Source organism: Nelumbo lutea, chromosome 2, assembly GCF_056320005.1.
Source record: "Nelumbo lutea isolate HS-2025 chromosome 2, American lotus-T2T, whole genome shotgun sequence".
NCBI lineage: Eukaryota > Viridiplantae > Streptophyta > Magnoliopsida > Proteales > Nelumbonaceae > Nelumbo > Nelumbo lutea.
In genome coordinates this window covers 19048051-19070709 of record NC_142685.1, presented here as the reverse complement: position 1 = coordinate 19070709, position 22659 = coordinate 19048051, and the positions used below count along the sequence as shown (strand labels likewise).

At 40.7% G+C, this 22659-nt stretch overlaps 1 protein-coding gene across 2 annotated transcripts; it reads right to left on the bottom strand.

Annotated features, from left to right (window-relative positions):
* Positions 1-1227: 1227 nt before the first annotated feature.
* LOC148868979 (inositol 3-kinase-like) lies at positions 1228-11419 on the bottom strand. Of its 2 annotated transcripts, none has more exons than XM_088973260.1 (2): positions 10139-11419; positions 1228-1754 (listed from the first exon to the last, which is right to left on the bottom strand). In XM_088973260.1, the coding sequence occupies exons 1-2, from the start codon at positions 11000-11002 to the stop codon at positions 1440-1442; spliced, it is 1179 nt and encodes a 392-aa protein (XP_088829386.1). In that variant the 5' UTR covers positions 11003-11419; the 3' UTR covers positions 1228-1439. The 2 variants fall into 2 exon arrangements, with proteins under 2 accessions (XP_088829386.1, XP_088829387.1); XM_088973261.1 differs by having other exon boundaries at positions 1228-1798; positions 10139-11345.
* Between the last annotated feature and the right edge of the window lie 11240 nt (positions 11420-22659).

The following is a 22659-nucleotide window of genomic DNA, read 5'->3' as shown; positions in this document are numbered from 1 at the left end:
GTAGTGGATAGACTTCGTTAATTTTCCGATATTTAACGGAGTACGTGATACCTGTGTTCATTTGCCGCTATATTGGGTTTTACAATAATTGAAGATATCAAAGAGTATTAGTTATCCGCCCACTTACAAGGTGGGTAAGCAATTTATTCCTGTGCCAATAATGCTCTCTCCCTGTAGTCTCTCTCTTTACCTAGATAATTTCTATCATACAAGAATGCTGAAAGCTCACTTCTCCAAACAAGTTTCACCTAGGAAACACTTAAAAACGAATGGGGCCTTAGATATAACGGATAACTCTTATAAATATGGTAAATACACCAATAATACTAAAGTTGCATTTGGTATCTTTGCTCTTTTTACCTGAAACTTTTTTTTTGCTAAGTCTACCTGAAACATTTTGCCTTGGTCAATACAAATAAATAGGAGGAAATATGTTGTCAAAAACAAGAAATATGTTGTCAAATTATGTTAAAAAAAAAAAACATAAACGTCGAATGACATTTCATGGAAGAAGCACAAATACAAATATATAGAGTGCAAAATCGTGTACTTTGTATTATTTTGTATCTATTAGTGTACATATTTGTCTCTTTCTAAAATGTGTATAGTTGCAATGCAAATAAATTTGCACTGATGTAAAACCTTGGCAGTGCAAATGGTTTGAGTGTAAATTCTAACCTTTTCTTTTTCAAATTTTAGCTTATTTTGTTTGATTACAGTACAAATGAAGTAAATTGAGACATAAAGCATCCCATGCATTCGTACTAATGCAAATAAATTTGCACTGCAACCTAACACAGCCTTAGGCTCAGTTTGGAAGGAGTACAAATAGAAATTATAGAGTGCAAAACCTTATATTTTGTATTATTTTGTATATACTTATACTTTAAACACTTGTATTTGTACTCCTTCCAAACTAAGCCCAAGTAAAAACAACAATGGTGCCAAAACATTTCAAGATGGATCATGCCTGCTTGCACAGTTGCATAAGGAAGCCCATTGCCGGCTCAAAAATTAATGATCAACTGGATTGATAACCGCCTCTTGTTGGATATTTCCCATCTCAATATATTATACGATCGGACTAGTCCAAACATTTTAAGGTTTTCGATTTAAAAACACCCACAAGGAAGAGTTTACTTTGGCCACCTGGTAAAGGGTCTTAACTGGAACCTGGCCCACGAATAGATTAGACATTAGAGGGTTCGCCAGATGGGATTTGTGTAGTTTGGCCAAGGAAGAGTTTAATATGTACACCTGAATATGTGTCCACCTGTCCATTGTAGTTTGGTTTCCATTTGCATTGCCTACTACTTACTGCAGGTGGCTATCGCATATAGCTGCACTTACAGAACCTCTGCAGAAATGAAACACCAAGAGAGCTCAATGTCTACAGATCTCTCATTGCTCCTCAAGTTACTGAGGGAAGAACGTACAAATTAAACAAAAGGGGCTGCCCTTATGTCATTGTCAGCCTTAATATGCTGAGCCGTTTCTTCATAAACAGGGTCTTGGAACAACAGTTTTTGGTGACCATTGTTCTGATGGTGTACGCTTTGCTCTTTTACTTCAGGAGAACTCTGGGAGCTCCATTGATCTTCCTGTCCGCAGTAGGTAGTTAATGACTTGGTTGCTCCAATAAGTGAAGCTTGGAAATCTTTATGCTCTACTGACATCCTAAAGTCAGCTCCAGCATTTCTTGTTTCACAGCAGCTGATACATTGTATCTTCCTTTGTAACTCATCGTTGACTCTCTGAAAGCAGAAAACAAGGAACGCATGCAGGAAATGTCATATTTCTGCAGCAAAAGGTTTCACCAAACTGGTTTCAAAAGGTTCAACTGGTAAATAAAGTATGAAAAGGAAAGAACTATAAGCCCATATATATAACCATTTTATGCAACTCAATATTCTTCGGGTCAAAGTATCTTAGAAAACCATGGTCTCCCAGTCACTTTCTTTTTACACTACAGAATGAACCCGGTACCAAGTATGGGGCAACTACACCTATACATTATTTTGTTTAAGATTCACTATCTATCTGTATATCTAATTTGAGACCCTTATTTAATTTTAAAAATTAAATTAGGTTTGTAATTAATAACCCATTTTATCTAAAAGAATGGGACCCATATATTGAAAATTGTTATAATGAATTTCGGGAAAATCTGTGATGTCAGAAAGACATGATACTGGAAAGGCTTTGACGAATCGAAACCCCGGTGAATTTTCATGAAAACCCACTTGATTGGTTACCACTTTTGTGATGCTGATTGATGGTTACAAATTTTTCCAGTATCATGTCTTTCCAGCATCATAGTCAAACCCATGAATTTTTATTTGAACTATAAAATTAAACTAGAAAGATTAATAAGGGTCCCACATCTTCTGAAATGAGTATTTTTTTTTATAGATAGTCACATGTCAGTAATTACTATCTTTTTCTCTGAGGGGGCCAACTACTCACTTTTTCTAAGAGTGGTTAGACACATGTTTTAAGAAGAAAGCTTCTATTTGAGAGCGGAAGCATCCACTTCTTGTTAATCCATGGTTTAGTTTAAAAGAAAATGCCAACTGAGAATGAAAGTATCTCCCACGAATAGATTCTGATTATGGCTATAAACCCCTTTTTTTATATTTCTTTTAAAATTTTTTGATATATTAATAACAAAACATCCCCACATCTAAACCACAAAGAGTTGTGCCATTACAACCTCCACCTATACAAAAAACATCAATTAATCATTACAAAAAGCAAATCAGCTTTCAAAAAAAAAAAAAAAAAGCTGTATGGTATATTTATAAAACATCTGTACACTGCAACCCAGGAATGAATTCCACCCCAGAATTCCTTTACAACTGCCTCATCTGATTTTCCCAAATCTTCAAAAATTCTGGCATTTCTTTCCATCCACTGATCCACATGGCCCAAATAATTTCTAAAGGCAGCACTCTCCAAATTATTTTTCATTTTTTACTGAAGCACTTACTGCCAACAAGTTAAAAGCTCCACCACAGATTTTGGAAAGCAAACATGAATCCCAAAAATGTCCACACACTTTTAACCACAACCTTCTAACAAGCGAACAATGAAAAAAAAAATGATCAACTGATTACACTTCTTCATCACAGAAGATACAGTTAATGTTATCAATCAAACAACCCCCTTCAACAAATTATCTCTGGTCAGACATCTGTTCAGAGAGACTGTTCACACCAGAAAAGAAACCGTCATTGGAGCAACTATACACCAAATACTTTCCCAAGGGAACTGACTTCCCCTCTCTCCACCAATGTGCTATAAAAAGACTTAACCAAAAAACTACCATCCTTGCACCATCTCCATTCTCTTTTATCAGCAAGCCCTCACCTGCTTGGGTTATGTCTGTACAGCTTTTGTAAAAGGTCAGCCATTTGCTCCACCACCTAGTCGTTTAGGTTCCTCATAAAAGTGGGATTCCACACTGCATTACCATTGTGAAAAAAAAGCAAGTCTGCCACCATAGTTTCTTTGTTTTGATCTATATCAAATATGCAAGGGTATACCTCCTTCAAGCTAGTCTTGTCACACCAGAGGTCATTCCAAAATCTTAGCCTTGCTCCATCTCCAATTTTATATCTGATCCCCTTCAAAAAATCCAGTTTAGCAGTCTGAATTTCTTTCTGCAGGGCACACCCATAAGTAAGAGTGACATCACCTGGGTCCCAGCTATCTCCCCTTCAATCCTCTAAATCTGACAGTTCTCTCAGAGATGGAAACAAGTTAGCTGGTCTATCCAAAATTTGTTGTGAACTGAAATTATACTCCCAACCAGGGAAGGGTTTAGGTAGAAGCATTGGTAGCCTATTAAAACTGATTTGTATCTGTATATATCATTCTTTTAACACATCCAATAAAATTCAAAAAACAAAGTTCATTGCACCAAGGACCCGCCAGACTTCCATCAACCAGCCACCATGACTCAAATTTATGGATCACAACATTACACTTGTACAGTTAACATATTATTATTGTGTTTAACATGGATTTGTTATCATATAAGGCTGTGTTTGGTTTTCCTAGATTTCCCTTCCTTTCCCTACCTTTTTTCTTTCAAAACCACAGCCTAAATGCTCCTCTTTCCCTTTTTATGGCAGTGTTTGGGCACCTTAAATTTGGTTTCCTGTTAGAGAAAGAAATATGGAAGATACACAATTATTCTGTAGGTTAGGTTCATCCTACATTGTTTTATGCAGGTATCTTATGTTTCTTATTGTAACTTTCTCTAACAACATGACATTTTAAATGCTCTTACCAGTTTGTTTCAGATTTTGGAAATTCTTCTTTCAGACAGAGGGTAGGCAGATCTTTCCAAAGGCATTTGATTTTCAAAAGTAGTCAGTTTTAGGCTTTTAGCAGTTCACAATTTGATTCTAAGTAGAATGCCGTAAAGGGTGTTTCTATACATTTATCAAATGCCATTAATGGTTTTTTATCGATAAAACCAATTATTTGTTTGAGTTAAATTTGAAGCTTGCTTGCTACTTTTGAGTACATATGTTTTATTGGTATTATTCCATAATGGTGTTAGTTGCTAGAGTGATCTTACTCCTTTCCTTTTACTGGTTGAAGTGGTCATGCTTTTCTCATTTTCTCATAGAAACAATTAGAGTCCAGTTGCCTTTATTTCCCTTTTCTACCTCATTTCTACATGCAGTCATACACTCACTCGTACTCTTATTTTGTACTTCCAGCACAGATCCTTTGGTTCTAAATATACAGCAAGTCGCAAGATGTTCCTCCAATGAATCCCTAAAACATGTTCTCCACTCCCCACTCCCCCAAAAGCCCAGAAACCAAAGCAAAACCAAACCACTAATTGTAAACCCCTTTGACAACTCCTACTAAGTCCCAATCAACTAAAGTTTTATACCAATATACATGGTTGGCTACATAAATCCTGCTTTGCCGTTCCACTCTATCAAGGGCCATATCCTCCAGTAACTCTGCCCTCAAATCATTTTTCACTACAAAACCATGTCCTTTTTTACTTGCCTTTAGCTCTTCAGCCAGCCCTTTGTACCCTTTTTAAACTGCCATCTGCCTTGAACATACCATTCTTAATCAAATTAAAATCAGCCAAAATCTACGTCTCAAAACAGTCAAATTTATTTATCTCAACCTGTGCATTACTGGGTCACTTAGCATAAGTCTAGGTGAATAATGCATTTCTTCTCATTTGATGTGATGCATGTAGATCTCCTGAAGATAATATTAGTCCGCAATGGATGAAGCCTGAACAAAGATGGTAGGGACTAAGTTTTAACAACTGCTCTCAAGGCAATCTAGCCTGACTGGCATAGGAACACCATTAGAGATGCTATCCTTCTATCCTCATTGTTTTTCTCTTCACTAATTGCAAAAAGAGCTCCAAAACAAAGGATCCTTATGATTCACACTTTAACTTGCAAAAAGGGTGGAGACTATGGAGAGCAACCCAATATATGCCATTAGGAATGGCAATGGGGTGGGGATCATATTCCCTTTCCCGATCCCCGTCGGGGATAAAATTTGTCCTCCATCCCTGATCCCCAACAGAGATGGGTTCCCCGCGGGGACCCGAATCCCCAAAACTTTTTTAGATAACAATAATATTTTTGAAAAATGAATTTACTTAAAATAAATAAAATTATAAATTATAAATAATGTTTTAATATGTTTTGGTGTTTATAAATAATATAATAATATATATTTAATATATATAATCGGGGTCGGGGACCTCAATCCCCTCCCCCACCCCATCGGGTCGAGGAAGTTGGGTCCTTGTCGGGGATGGGGAAAATTGCCATCCCTATATGCCACTATTTGAGGTTTGGAAGTTTCAAGGGCCTACAGCATCTGGCAAATATTGTAGATAATATTAGGATTGTTAGAATGCTCGAGTCAGGGGTATTTTGGTCATTCTGGTGTATCTTATTGAAAGTGAAATGTCTATTGTATCTAAGTTTAAGTTATGTGTCCCATCTTCTATGAGGGACAAAATTGTCTTTCTTGTAACTCAAGTTTTTCATGAATAAAAGCCAAGTGGGTCGGCTAGGAGAGGTACTTTTGTACATTCTTTCTTCTAGTCTGGCCGAACACTCTTCTTCTCTCCTTCTTCTTCTTTCTCTTTTCTTTCTTCTTTCTTCTTCTCTACTTTGACCTAGAAACAACTAGGGTTTATTCACATGGTATCAGAGCATTAAGGTATGGTGTTCGTTTTCTTGCTGTTGTCTTCTTCCTGGGTTCGCCGCCAACTTCACAATAGGTTTCATCATCCTACAACTGATCTGATTGAAGGCTCGATAAAGGGCTAAAAAGGAGTTGTCGTTTTGAGGGCCTGGAGGTCAGAATGCCTCTGGCCAGTGCTGTGGTGGTCGTTGAAGTGGTATACTAGACCCTCTATTCAGTGTATGAAGAGGGTTGGTCGTATACAGGTATGGACACTGCTGTCGTGTGTTCAGAAATGGACTGTGAATGCTGATTTTTTTTTGTGTGCTTTGAAAGTTAGTTGTTGTGGTGCTGGGTGAAATTGATACACATATCAGTCATGTTTTTTTGTGTGTTTTCTTGCTCACATGTGCGCTGAAAGAAGAGTGGTAGACTGCTGATGTCCACGACAGCAGTGGTGTGGTGTTGATTGTGTTGTGGTGGCTAACATATCTATGTTTTTAAATGCTTAAAAGTGAACCCCTGGACCTTGTGTGTAATCAGTTTTGCAGTTTGCAAAACAAGTGTTCGATGAAATGACTGAGTAATTTCAGTAGTGGTGTGTTGGTGGTAAATGGTCTTGCAGTGTGCAGTCCAAGTGTTTGATGTGTTGACTGAATGATTTCAGCTTTAGAGTGTACTGTGTAATGAGCAGTTGAAGAAAGTGGGTTGGTGGTATTGTAAGTGAGATAAGTCTTGTGACAAGTGTGAGATTGTGGTGTATATTCAGAGGAGACATAATTGAGATGCTTCAACTGTAGTTGGGAATGACAACAAAACAGGCATCATGCTCTCCTCAGATTATCTGTGTCCAAATGACATCCATCAAGTTGAATGGTGAGAACTATGTACCATGGGCAAAATCTGTGGAGGTGTTCTTGAAGGCCAAGAGGAAAGTAAAACATGTGAGGGAGGAGAAACCTTCCTCTGATTCTCCTGGGTTCAGTGATTGGGAACAAGATGATGCACAGATAATGACATGGCTTTGGAATAGCATGGAACCAAAGATTAGTGTGAACTTCATGTTCCTAGATATAGCCAAAGAGATCTGGGATCATGCTAAAAAGTTGTACTCTGGACAAGACAATACAACTAGGGTATATCAGTTATACCAAGAGTACTTCAATTTGAAGTAAGGAAGTCAAAGCTTAGAAGAGAATTATGCAAGTTTGAGAAACATCCGCAATGAGCTAAATGTGTATCACCCTCTCACATCAGATGTCCAGATCCAACAACAACAACGTGAACAGTTTGATGTGACTAGGTTTCTTGTGGGCTTGAAGGTTGAGTATGAGCCTATCAGAGCATAGATATTGGGGGGATCGGCTCTCCCCTCACTTGAAGAAGTTTTTGCCCGTCTTAAAAGGACATCCATTGAGCCAGTGGAACATTCTTCCTTCTCTGATAGATCTGGTTTGGTAGTGACTAAAGGGAGTAGTCGTGGAAGTAGAAGTGGTGGTGGTAGCAGTGGCCCTCCAAGCAACCGTGGTGGGCACATGTTTAACCGGGCTAGTGGCCGGACTGGAGGTCGTGAGTCAGGGGGAGGCCGTGGAAAAGGAAGGGGTAATGCTCAGAGAAAATGTACACATTGTGGCTTAGAGGGGCACAGTTAATTTCTGCTATGATTTGCGTGGTCCACCCAACACTTAAGCTAACCATGTTACATCTAAGAGTAGTAGCACAATTACTGAAAGCCAGCAAACTGCACTATCTTGTAGTGTGGGGAAATTAGTGTCTTGGACTTCAGCTGTGAAAGGGCTCCAATCCAGGGATCTTGGTGCACAGCTAAGGTCTAGAAGTTTGTTTGAGCTGTAATCTATTTTTGGGCTTGGTTCTCTGTATTCTAGCTCTGGTTTTGGAGCTCCTCTGTAATTTCTGTTGTCTTAATAAAATTACCTTACCTTTAAAAAAAAAAAGATATTGAACTTCAGTTTTATCGATCAATGTGTACAATTGTAAATAAAGTTTCCCCACATCAGCATGTAAGCAGCTCGCTCAAGCATGGGTGTCAAGGCCACACCTAGGCGGCAAGGCGCCCTTGAAGGCTTGCCTCGCCTAATCGCCAAGCAGTTTTCTATAGCGTGTTAGAAAAAAACTTTTATATTCTTAATTTTTTGAGGTTATAATTTTAAAATAGAAATTTTTAAACTAAAATATTCATTTTGTGAATTTATATACTAATTATTTTTATTATTTTCCTATTTGTTAGGGTTTAATCAACACAAACATTGCTAAATTCTGTATTGAACCCTGAAAGACTTAAAAACCTGAACCAATAAGTAAGGAAGAACTCAAAATGTTGTCTAATCAACACATTTACTTCTTTTTCTTTACTAATTTTGTGTCTATATACCAATTTTCTTCTTCCGCCTTTTCTTTTCTTCTTTTCCTATAACAGAAATAGGGGTTCACCCCTATATTTTTTGAAATTTCTCTTATTTCTACTTTTTTTTTTTCTCATGAGTATGTTGGAATATGTTGATTTTCTATACTTTAACGTGAAGTTTATACTCTTCTTATGAAAATTATGGATAATTATTAAGGAAATATGATTATGGAACCTAGGGAACTACCCTAGGATACATATTTTTACTTGAAAAATCCATCGCCTAGGCGACTAGGCAACAAGGCAACCCACTGTTGCCTAGCCTCGCCTTGGCGCCTTGAAAACTATGCATTCAAGTATAAATGTCACCAATAGCACACCTAGCACACCTAGCCCACATTGTAAGTTGCAGTTTGTACATCAAGGAATATGCAACATAAGTTTCTCTGTTCCCATTTCCCTTTACATCACAAAGTGTAAATGATAATGGGATACTTGCCTCATAATTTGAAGATGACGCACAAACTTGTATGTCCAGAGAAATTCACCAAAAAGGATCTTCACAATAGGTCCTAAATCACGCATACAATGGCCAAAGCCATAAATCCTAACGACGTTTCTAAAATCAAGAATATTATGTCACTAGTATTATATGCATGGAATTGCTTTTTTTATCAGCTATAGAAATGCTAGTCTTCCATCAAGGTGAATACTATTCTTTCATTTAAGGAGGGAAGTGCAAGAGCACAAGTTATATGAGTCCTGTTCCTACAGATATTATTAGAAATTTAGAATTCACTCAATAATTATATCATCAAGCAAATAAATACACAAAAAGATATCTAATGAAGGCAGCAAACTATTCCTAATTCTCCAACTGTACCACCAGACCAGGCACCAGGTATCTGCAATTGTTTCGAAGTAAATTTCAGGTAATAATTCTAAAGGCACAAGGTTTTCTGGGTGATAATATCATTTCAGAACATGAACTGTCATTTGAGAACAAAGATCTCCCAGGGTGGAAGTTGTACTTTTGTTTTGAAATTTATCATTTAGGTTAGTTAGAATCTGGTTGTTATAGTGCCTACTATATGGTACACTTAGCAGGTTTTTCAGGTACTTCTTTCTTTGATTAAGTTCTACCTTGTTAAAGAGCTTACACAGATGTCTTCTTACATGATGCCAATTTAAGTAAAAATGTGAGTGGCATTCATCATTTTTCTGACTGGTAATTTAAAAGACACATTAGAAATATATTATCCTTACAACTCCTAGTAAGGTCTTGTAGAATAGAAGAAGTTGGAGAATTTATCTGAATATGTGATTTTAATGGTTGAGGAGCAACTTCAATATCTTCATTGATGATTCCATAATTGCTTTCAATATTGTGCATGGTTATAATTCTATGTATTGGTAAATGAATTGCCAGGTCGGTCAAAACAACAAAAGGTGTCAACTGGATTAGAGGTACAATGTATACACGAATAGTTGAATATCTGATTAGTGATGAAGTAAAACTGACTAAAAGTATTAAAAAAAAAATCCATATATAAATGGATAGGAGTAAAGAGAAATATAACAAACCTGCAACAACCTTGAGTCAAATTTCGGAAGCCCAATCTGGCCAACAGTCAGCGAACCGAAGAAATTACCCAAGAGTGCAGCGTCAGGCACAGACAAACCACGAACAAGTCCCACAACAAGCCCGCCCAAGAAACTATCCCCAGCGCCCGTTGGATCAATCTGGACGGCCGGAAATGGCAAGATTTGCATTTTCTCATCCTTCGAGTAAATCCTACAACCATCCTTTCCTTCCGTGACAACCACGCTGCACCATTTCCTAGCCTCTTCAATATCTACATAAGGAGCTTCTTCAGCCGAAGCCTTAAGAAATCCAATGCGCGGGAGAAGATGAAAAAAGCCGCTCTCTTTCAGTCCAACAAGCTTTACGGTTCCATCAGCCGGGTCAAACACGCGAATAAGAGCCTGGATGTCAACAAACACGGTACGACAGATATCAAGAATGCGTTCCAGTGTCTCCGGCAAAATCTCTCCTGCAACACCGACAGCCAGACCAAAATCAAATTGTGATTCAGGGAGATCAGACGGTGAAATTGAACCACAGGCATGAATTCGTCTGAGGACACGATCTTGATGTCGACTCTCGTCCCTGTTGGAAAAGAAATGAGCATGGAAGAGGGTGGTCATCGACGAGGGAGACGTCATAGGAGGGTGGGTCACCGAGTAAGCGAAGTCAGAGCCGACCTTGCACACGTAGTCGCAGGGGATCAAGAGGCCGTCGAGGACATTAGAAATGAAGGAGGCCGCACCTCCGAGGCTCTCGCCGACGACAAGCCCATCTCGGATAAGAATATCGTGGCAGTAATTCCCAACCACCAGACCCCGGCGAGTTACCACATCTGGTTGTCGCTGCTCTTCTCTCACCATAGCTTTCAGAATTGAAAATCTGTTGCTAATCTTTGTCTGTGCTTTCTGGTATCATGAGTGCTCACAGAAACTAGGGTTAGGTTTTGCGAGGTCCCATGAATATGGAGAAAAGAGAGAAAGGGGAAGGAAGAGAAGAGTGGGTCTCTGCAATGCAGACGAGGAGATGCATCTGAATTCGTATAGACGCGCGCCGAGAGAGAGACAAGACTCAAGAAAGATGGCTCTGTCTGTTACTGGAGCGAATGGGAGTCTCTTTCTTAGGTCTTAACTTTATTCTCTGGCCTATATAAAGGTTTCGATTTTCCGACGAACGGATCACTAGTGGGGGAGAGAATTTGAATTTGATTACCGATGCTTGTACAGGAATCTTTATTGAAGTCGACGGTCGTCATTGCTCTCAATAAAGCTAAAGTTCCTGCGGTTTTTGGCCGATTTGTTTGATAAATCAATGAGTCTTTATGTCCATGTGGTCCCACGATGTCGTGACGCCTTGTACCAACTACCTAGCATTGCAGGAGTCCTACCTCACAGCATGTCTCAGCTGCACACCGCGAACATCTCCCGTATTATGATAGAAGATGTTCCCAATATACGATGGGATGTTGCTAAGAGATCGGTGTGAGAAGCGTTCAGAAAGGAGCAAATCCCAATTGCGGAGTGATAAGCATTGAAAAAACACGTGGCGTGGTTCGCATGAGAAGATAAGGATGCTGGCATGCTGCGTTCCAAAACCAACGTTGGAAAATCTCTCTGATTCAGGCGTTCAGCACCTATACGACAAAGAATTTGCCTCTTATCGTATCGCCTATCAGCCTATCACTGATCAGTTATTGTGATAACCACGTGAACCAGACAATGCTGTAGCATCCGAACCCACTCGTCTAACCAGACCAGACTGGCCCAGATCGGTAAGGCTGCAACATTGAGCGGCTCGGGCCTATCCGACCCGAAACTGGAATTGCTCCTCGGTTTTGGTTCGATATTTTTGAAAATTTAAAGATATTGATTAGATTTAGAATAACCCATATAGAAAGAAACTACCACTTAACTGAACCTATCGGTATATAGTTCATATATATTTTACATAATGTATAGAGTAAATCTATTAAACTATTCTTATGATTTAGCTAATTGACTAGATGTATCCTTACTGGTTGAAAATTTGATTAATGCTAGGTGATGTAGGGTGATTTGGCTTGACCTAATAATAGAGGACATGTGACTATTTGACAGAATGACCGCTCATCTCAATGTACCAAAGTCTGCGACGGACCAAGCTCGAATAACCGAACCACCTCGGGGCAGCCCCACCTCAGAAGTGAATCCACCTCGGGACAAGTTCACTTTTGGGCATGATCGCATTAAGATCACATCGGTTACCAGGCACCTTGGCGTTCGTAGTAGGTCGGACCCAGGTGGCATCAGTTCGGGTAATATTGGCCCACCTCCAACACGATAACCCCGAAGATCTCATCACTGGATTCCACGTTTTACGGGATCACGCCTCGTGATAGTGGGCCTCTTCTCCTCCGACCGATTCGAACGACAGTGATATGCCTTATCGACTAGCATCATTATCTCCTATTAATTCGGTAACATGCCTCATCACGACAAGAATCTCGTAACCACTTCGAGAAACCCACGAGGACTCCAGTATATAAAGACCCCAACCCTTTGGGGGCAGAGGTATGTGCAATCACTGCTTACTAGCTCACTTGCTTTCTAATCACCTTCAGCTCGCACATTACTGACTTAAGCATCGAAGTGACCTCACTGGGTAAGCACCCCCCGGTTCTCTGATTCTCTCTGTGCAGATCCTTCACGTCCGTCGTCTACTGGAAGCCAAGTCACCTCCAGTTAGGAGCAGCCAGATTTTACAGCATCAATTGGCATTGTCTATGAGAACCGTTTCAAAAAGCCTTTTTCCACTAAGCATCCTAAACTCATCTTCAATGGCATCTTCTAGCAACACCGGACAAAATGCCGACATGAACACCTCCAGGGGCAATTTCAGGTCTCAACTGTCTGTATCGAATAGTTCATCGTGCCTCTTTCTGTAGACGGGATCCCCACTCTCAATGTGCCTCAAGTTCCTGCACCGGAGAATGCCCCACTCCCTCTGACGGTGAGTGCAACCTTCACCAAACCTTCTGTCATTCCCCCGACGGTCGGACAAAATCAATTGGACGACCTGGTACACTACATGCGGACTATGCAAACCCAAAGGCAACAGGTCCAGTAGTTCCAATTGTATCAACAAGAAGTCCTACACCACATTTATCAGCAACAGTTTCCCCAACTGCCACAGAATCAACAGACTCAGCAGCCGGTTCCACCTCGGCATCCGGCCACACAACAAGTCAAGCATCGCCGCCCAAGCGAGCGCCCTCCTCACCGGGGAGAGACCTCCCAAGTCTAGAACCCTCTTAGGAGCCAGGTCTCGTCCCGTGGCAGGTTACTCCTCCCGCCTTCCAACAGGTGAACAGGTCAGAAGACACTTAGCCTGCCAGGGTCGTGTCACCTTGGCCCTCCCAATTCGAAGTTCCATTGGTAGAAAATCGACTTGGGCTTCCGGTAGTGGGTTCCAAACTAGGCCCCTCGGTTCATAGCAGTCGTTGCCAGTAGTCTGAGCAGATCCCCGCAAGAACCGTGCCTGATAACACTGAAGCCAGTAGCACTAACGTGGAGCCAGTGAAGAAGCAACAGAAGCGGAGTTGCAAGGCTCGCCGAGCTGTAGTCCAAAGCCAGCCCAACCATCTCAAAGGAAAAGGAAGAGGCGAGCTCGGGAACAATGAAGACTGCCCCACTTCTCTCTGTACCGTCTCCCCTATCTCCCGAGCTCTTGGCAGTTTCAATGCCCAAGGACTTCAAAGTACCTCCCCTAGACAAGTATGACGGGCCGTTCGATCCGAATGACCACGTAGATTCATTTCAGTCGCAGATGCACTTAGCCGGGGCGGATGAACCCTGCATGTGCGTGGCATTCTCCACCACCTTTGAAGGAGTAGCTCGCACGTGGTATAGAAATCTTGCCCCCGGGACAATTAAGAGTTGGGCGCAGTTCGTGCAGATTTTTACCTCGCACTTCATCACAAGCAAGAGGTGCCCAAGGTCCTAGGAAAGCCTGCTCAGCATAGTCCAGAGGGAGGGAGAATCTATTCGAAGTTACATTAAGAGATTCAACGATGCATGCCTGTAGATCCTTGATCTAGACCTCGTCGTGAGACTTACATCGGCCAAAAGAGGTATCACCCACAAAGAATTTAAGTGGCACGTGGTTGCCAACAAACCAAAGATGTTACTGAGTTCCTTAAGCTCGCTGACCAGTTCATCGGAATAGAGGAAGAGATGAACCAGAAGAGCGAGAATCTATCAGAGAAGAGGAAAGAGAAGGTGAGACCTCAACTAATAGGGACAACAAGCGGAAGAAGGATGAACTAGCTCGAGAAGGAAGTAAACCGGATCAACCTTTCCGAGCTCCTCCTACTGACAGAACAAACTACACACCCTTGAACGCGAAGCAAGCAGAAATCCTCATGGTGATCAAGGACGCTTCTTACGTGAATTGGCCACCTCGGATTAGAGGAGATCCAAACACTAGAAACAGGAATGTGTAATACCACTTCCACAGAGATCACGGTCATAGCACCGAAAATTATAAGAACCTCCGTGACGAGATAGAGGAGCTCATTCGTCGCGGATATTTGAAAAACTTTGTATTAAATGATAATAAAAATCAAACAGGTCGGCAAGGGGAGCAAGGTAGAGATGCTCCCGAGTCCAGCAACAAATAGAACGAGCAGCCGCAAAGACAGCTGCCCGAAGAGAGGCCAGTTTGAGGGGTAATACACATGATCACCGACGGATCGATTGTCGCGTGTTGCACCTCAACCGCAACGAAGACATTAGCTCATGAGATGGAAAGAGAAGAGCAGAATCCCCCAAAGCGACTGATGTTAGAAGAGCCTATTTTCTTCACCGAAGATGACGCATGCGGAGTCCAGTACCCCTATGATGGCGCGCTCGCCATAAAGATAAGGATCAATGATTTCGAGGTGAAGCGCGTCTTGGTCGACTCAGGCAGCTCAGCTGACATACTATTCAAGGATGCGTTCGACAAGCTGCAGCTCCAGGAAATCGACATTAAGCTCATGAACACTCCCTTGGTAGGCTTAAGTGGAGAGGAAGTCAGGCCCCTGTGATGAGTTACAGTACCTGTAGAGGTTGGTACGTGGCTTAGCATTGTGAGGTTCGACCACATTTTCCTAGTGGTCGCAACTCCCTCCCCGTACAATGCCATAATAGGTCGGCCTATCACCCACGCTCTTCGCGCAGTGGTGTCCACCTATTATTTGGCCATGAAGTTCCCCACGGACTTCGGAGTAAGGGTAGTGCGAGGCAACAAGCTCGAGTCTCACAAATGATACATCGCCGCCTTCAAAGGGAAAGCCAAGGCAGCATACAACCTTGAGTTAGAGCGACCTACGGACTACCATGAGGAGCGAGCTTCACCAATAGAGGAAACAGTCCCTATAACCGTTTCGACAGAAGATCCAGCCAAGACTCTCCAAATCGGCGTGTCGATTGAGGAGCCTCTACGTTCTCAGCTGGTAAGCTTCCTACTTCAAAATTTGAATGTGTTTGTTTGGTCTGCGGTAGAGATGCCCAGCATAAAACCCTAAAATAATAATTCACAAATTGAACATTGATCCTGTAGTTAGGCTTGTTAGACAGAAGAAACACAACCTAGCCCTAGAGCGTTGGAGAGCAGTCAACGAGGAAGTCGGGAAGCTTCTCGCAACCGATTTCATCAGGGAGGTCCATTACACGAGCTGGGTGGCTAGCCCCATTCTGGTAAAAAATGCCAACGATAAATGGCGCATGTGCGTCGATTATACTGACCTGATTCGATCTTGCCCAAAGGACTGCTTCCCACTTCCCAAGATCGATCGTCTGGTGGACGGGACCTCAGGGCATGAGTTGTTGAGTTTCCTGGATGCTTATTCGGGCTACAATCAGATCAGGATGGAGTCTGCCGATGAGGAAAATACAGCCTTCATAACTGAGCTAGGCTTGTACTGTTACAAGGTCATGCCTTTTGGACTAAAAAATGCCGGGGCAACTTTCCAAAGACTTGTAAACCGACTGTTTGAGCCGCTAATCGACAAAAAATTAGAGTGTTATGTAGATGACATGGTCGTCAAAACTCAGTTTTCAAATGATTTAATAAAAGATTTACATTGTGTTTTCAAAATTTTGTGCAAATTTAACATGAAATTGAACCCTAACAAGTGCGTCTTCAGTGTCACTTCGGGTAAATTCCTAGGTTACATCGTTAACCGACGTGGTATCGAAGCCAATTCCGACAAAATCAAGACCATTCTGGATATGAAACCACCCTGTAAATATTAACGTCCATCAATAAATATATAAAAAGACTATTTTACCCTTCACTCTAGATTATTCGGATCTCTTTCTCTCCCTTTCATTCTCTCCGCCGAAACTGTCGGAACTATAGATCTGACAATAGTAAGGCTCCTCCGATTACGACTTGAGCTATAGAACTCTCAGCACTGCCAGAACCGCCGCTCTTCTCTAGAACTTGGCGTCCCTCTCGTTTTCTTCGAAACCACTGTAACCGCCGCTCTTCACTCGCGCTCAAAAGAATTCTTACCGGCAGTGAGAAGCAACGAGAATTTTCCCGAAATTACTGGAAAATAGCGCCCACATCCCATAGAAGATTGGATGAAAAGCGGACAAAGGGATTTCGGTGGGGTGGTGGAGAGGAGGGAAAGAGAAAGAGAGAGAGAGAGAGAGAGGTGAGTTTTGTTGTTTCTAGAAGCTTTTCGTCATTATGGGGGGAGGGATAATAAGCGGCCGAAAGAAAAGAAAAGGAAGGAAAAGGGGCGCCCACATTCCAGAAAACAGGGGGACCGGTGAAGCTTCGTCGTGGACGGAAAAGACAACTCTGTTCGATCCATTTTGGATTTTGGCCAAACTCAATGCTCCCCTGATCGCTCAATGAACTCAATGCGTCCTCATGGAGAAAGATATGGCCATTTGAATGCCTCTTATAATGGTTCTATCGTGTTCGCTGCTTTTTGTGGGTAAAGTCCCCTTCAGAGAGGGTCTCATGGTCACGGAGAAAGAAATGGCCATCGTGTGAGGAGTTGTTTTTCTTCTAATGTCATAACTCTAAAATTGGTGTGTTTAAATATATAGGAGGTTCCAGATTCTTCTTCTTGTGGGTGGGACATTGAATTTCTTATATAATCTCTGCGGCAGAAGTAAACACAAACATTGTTGTGACTCAGTCATTGTTCACTATTCTCCGTTCACCATCCCCCCCTCCCTTGCTGGTTATCTCTTTTGGGGAGAAGAGATGAATAATTAAGAAAATGGTGATGGCTTAACGTTGTGCCTTGACCGCCCCTTTCTCTAATTAATTAATTAGAAGATGAAAAGATAGTGATATAACCTACGTGAAAAAGCCGAAAGAAATTAAACTAATGTGAGAAATAAAATCACATAATCATAATGAGAGCCTGAGATCAAACTTTTCTTCTTTTAGTTGTTCATGGCACTTGGAAGAAGGTCCCGAAAGCTTAGGATTTGAATTGGACATTATTGGGGAAGAATTGTGTCACTATAACTTTGGAGGAGAAGTTCTGAGGTGCGTCTGAATATACTGTCTTTATGACGTTATTTGCCCCCACTCAGTTTTAGAGAGTTTGCCGTTGGGTTACAGTCAAATTCGTTCCCAGGATACAACAAAGCCTTGGGCGAGAATCTACAACCAGCAAAGTTGAAGAGTCTCCAAAGAAACCTTCTTTGAAACTATAGCAGACCGAACTGAGAGAGAAAGATATAGTGAATTTCGAAATTGTGTGATTTGGAGTCTGATTCATGCTCCTTAAATAATTTGTGAAGAGGTATGAAGAAAAGGTAGGTGCAGTTTTAGAGAAGGCACCTTGAACATTGTGACTGTTTAAAAGTAGTTAACAGTTGGTGACTGTTAACTTTGAATTGTGCCTCATGATCACACCCGATCGAATCGTGACCGTTGATCTCATCAACGGTGATCAACGCATCAAAACCAGAGCCGTCCATCGCAAGCCATGCGGGTGCGCGCAAAGTGCACCTTCAAAGCGCCTCATTGCGCCGCATACACGCGCGTGCATTGCGCGGTATCAAATCCCCATACTCTCCTCTACTAATTCTAAGGAGTGTAAATTAGCTCCTATTGAAAAACTGAAAACAAAACTTATAATTTTCCAATGTGAGACAAGTTCAAAATTGGGTTTTTGTAAGAGAAAAACTGATTTTTCAACCAAGTGTGCATGTGCAATTTCTCATGTAATTGATCAATAAGTAGTTTTTAGTTTCATTTATGCCAACCATATTTGTACCCACAATAAGCATATCATCAACATAAAAACATACAATTACTCCATAATTTTCAGTGAATTTTGAGTAGATGCATTTATCAGCACTATTATGTTTAAAACCAAAAGCTAGGATGCAAGAATCAAATTTCTCATGCCACTGTTTAGGTGCTTGTTTTAATCCATATAGTGATTTAACCAGTTTACAGACTTTCTTCTCGTTTCCAGGAAGAACAAATCCTACTGGTTGTTCCATGTAAACCTCTTCATTTAAATCACCATTTAATAAAGTGGTTTTAACATCCATTTGGTGAACAAATAAGTGATAAATGGATGCTAATACTATGAGTGTTCTAATAGAAGTTGTTCTAACCACTAGTGCATAGGTGTCAAAGTAATCAATCCCTTCCTTTTGACTAAATCCTTTGGCTACCAACCTAGCCTTAAAAATTTGTACAGTTCCATCAGTGTTGTATTTTCTTCTAAATACCCATTTACATGTTCTTTATGGATTTAAAATTCAAGTGTGCTAATCTATCATCCCATAAAGAGAAAGAATTAACAATATAAGCAAAAACTTTTCCTTCATTAATACTTAATTTGATCATACCATTGCAACCATATCCCTTTCCAACAAACATCCCATTCTTGGATAGGATTAGTTTGTCGGATTCAAAGACAACTTTGAATCCCCTCTTACAAATAAGATTTACTGAGGCCAAGTTCTTTTTAATGTTAGGAACATGGAGAACATTCAGGAGAGTCAGTGTCTTTCCGGATGTGAAATTCAACTCTACGCTGCCTCTTCCAGCAACTTTGGCACATGTTTGGTTTCCCATCTGTACCTCCTGGCCATCAGTCACTTCTTCATATGTCTTGAACAAGGACTTGTCCTTGCAAATATGGACTGTGGCGCCTGAATCAAACCACCATCTAGAAGATGATTCTGCCATGTTGATTGCCTTCTACCATGTTTGCAGACTTGGTTCCGCCTTTCCGATTTTGGCAGATTCGGGCATAATGCCCCTTATTTCCACAAACATAGCAGGATTCTTTCTTATTGTTACTCTTCTTGAAGTTCCCATCCTTCTTCTTTACTTGTAATGCATGGTTAGTCTTATTCGATCCGTTTTCCACAAAATTGACCTTTGAGTTCAGCATACCAGTTATGGTCTTATCCCTACTGTCTCTAATTCGAGACTCTTCTTCAATACGAAGGTGTTGTTGAATTTGCTCCAAGGTAAGTTCTTTAGCCTTGTGTAGAAGCTTCTTCCTATAATCCTTCCAATATGGTGGAAGTTTGGCAATGATTGCTCCCACTTGGAAAGATTCAGGAATGATGATGTTAAGGGATCGGATTTTGTTGATTATTACCTATAGTTTATGAACTTGCTCCAGTATGGGTTTATGGTGGTTCATGGTGAAGTCAAAGTATCCTGCAATAAGATACTTATTCGTACCTGCTTCTTGCGCCTTATATTTGAATTTTAGGGCCTTCCAGATTTCTTTTAAAGATGTAAGTTCCTTGTAAAAGTTGTAGAGCCGGTCTAATAAAGCATTCAGTATGTGTCCTCGACACAGAAGTGTGTCCTCTTCTCGTTTTGCTCTTTCCTTCTTTAGTTTCTCTGAGTCTTTGTTAGTGGGTTCAGGAAGTGATTGCAGATTCGGGTCCAACAGATAGTATAGATTCAGTGTGGTCAGAAAGAAGATCATCTTGTTTTGCCATTTGCTAAAATTTGCTCCATCGAACTGGTCCAATCGAACAAGATCTTGGTTCATCATCTTGATCGAAGTCATGCTTGCTTCTGCCTCTATTGCAAAGTAACGTTCTAAAATTTTTGGGGAAGAATGGGGTCACTGTAACTTTGGAGGAGAAACTCTGAGGTGCGTCTGAAGACACTATCTTAATAACGTTATTTGCCCTTACTCAGTTTTACTGAGTTTGCTGTTGGGTTACAGTCAAATTCGTTCTCAGGATACAACAGAGCCTTGGGCGAGAATTTGCAACCAGCAAAGTTGAAGAGTCTCCAAAGAAACCTTCTGTGAGACTGTAGCAGACCGGACTGAGAGAGAGAGAGATAGTGAATTTCGAAATTGTGTGATTTGGAGTCTGATTCATGCTCCTTAAATAATTTGTGAAGAGGTATGAAGAAAAGATGGGTACTGGTTTAGAGAAGGCACCTTGAACGATCACAATTTCAAATATTGTGACTGTTTAAAAGTAGTTAACAGTTGGTGACTGTTAACTTTGAATTGTGCCTCTTGATCACACCCGGTCGAATCATGACCGTTGATCTCATCAATGGTGATCAACGGTCATCAACGCACCAAAACCAAAGCTATCCATCACAAGGCACACGGGTGCGCGCAAAGTGCGCCTCATTGCGCCGCACACACGCGCACGTGCATTGCGCAGTATCAAATCCCCATACTCTCCTTTACTAATTCTAAGGAGTGTAAATTAGCTCCTATTGAAAAACTGGAAACAAAACTTATAATTTTCCAATGTGGGACAAGTTCAAAATTGGGTTTTTGTAAGAGAAAAATTGATTTTTCAACCAAGTGTGCAGGTGCAATTTCTCATGTAATTGACCAATCAAACCCATTGCATTTAATCTCTTATGAGATTAAAATCCAACAGACATCCTCCACCATGAAATCTTCACGTTGGAAAGACGGAATCCAAAGCCAATTTTCTTATTTTTTACTCTCTTTCTCCTTAGATCCAGTGTTTAGTGCTTTTGTTGGAAAACTGATGCATCAAACTAGTGTTTAACCAAACCAATCAATCGGTTAACGGATCAATTTTGGTTCGGTTTTGATTACTAATTTTCCAAAACTAATACTACCAATTCGGTTTAGAATTTAGGCTCGTGGTTTGGTTAACCAAACTGTGAGCACGGAGAATTTTTTGGTTGTTGGGGCCCAATAGTCTGGACTGTTGAAGAGTACATCTGACACTTCAACCCATTCAAACCCCTGTATTGTCTTTTTAGTCTAAAGATTATTAAATGTAATTACCCTTTTGCCTCACACACATGGTAGCATGCCATGCAAAAAAAAGCTTTTCAATGCCGAGTAGCCAAAGTTTTTTTAGGTAATTTGAGTTTAATTCCCCTCATAATTCCTAATGCGATTGTTTACATGGGGTGTTTAGGGGAGGGGGGGGGGGCATAAATACATTTGGGAAGTCATTAAGACAATTATAAGGGGGATTTAACTTTAAAAAGGCCAAGTTTTTTCCTCATATGGCACTTCTCATACCATCCTCACAACACTTGAAGTCATACATGGGGATTAGGGGTGGCCACGAGTTGAGTTTTTTATGAGCTATTCAAGCTTAGCTCGGTCTAAATTGAGTTTCGAGCCGAGCTCAAGCCTAATTGAGTTTTTACATATATATATATATATATATATATTATACATATAAAAATAATAAATATAAAAATACCATGCATAACAAAATATATTATTGTAGGTGGTGTGGTGAGGCTGAACGTGGTGGTCTCCTTGAAGGATGAAGGAAGGCTAGGAGTAAGAATAGGCTTCCAACTTCTATCAACAGAGTCTTGTCTATTTTGATGGATCTCCCCCTTTTATAAGTGAGACCTTGAGGCCCTGAAGGAAAGTGGCCAAAAGGGGTTTGACTCCTATTTGGAAAGGGGATATTTGATTCGGTGTCGGTTGTCAGAGGGGCACTAGTAGGGGTTCACCATGTGTCTCATGAGATCTTTCCAAGACAAAGTTTACGTTTGGTTGAGGATTCTCACAGTACACGTGTGCTGCTTACTTTCATAGGTCTCTTGTATTGATGTGGCACGAGTGATGTCAGGATTGGTTTGATGTGTCCTACTTAGTCTGTTGGATGTTCTGCCATGAGTGACTTTGGTTTATGGCATTTTTGTTCATCGCAGCTCGTCGCAGGTGTTTGATGGGTTTTGGTACCTTAACGTTAATCACAGTTGTGGTGAACAACATGTACTTACAGTTGTATATAATATTTTTATTGTATATATAATAACTAATTTTTATATGTATATATATATATATATATTATAAAATGTTTAGCTCACAATTGAGGTCAAACCTACAAGCTTTTGACTCGATTTAAATTCAAGCTCAAGTCTTTAACTTAAATCAAGCTTAAGCTTGATGGTTTATTAGCAAGTTGAGCTCGAATAGCTAGATATTTGGCTTAGATTGGCTCAAATTCACCCCTAATGGGGATGCCTCATATACTTGTATATTGTCATTTATGGGAAGATATTCCCA

Excerpts from the sequence above, each read along its gene's own strand:
- LOC148868979 (XM_088973260.1), bottom strand. The coding sequence starts at position 11,002 with ATGGTGAGAGAAGAGCAGCGACAACCAGATGTGGTAACTCGCCGGGGT. Across the intron at positions 1,755-10,138 it reads TTGACTCAAGGTTGTTGCAG|AGAGTCAACGATGAGTTACA; the intron begins GTTTGTTATATT and ends TTCTGCTTTCAG.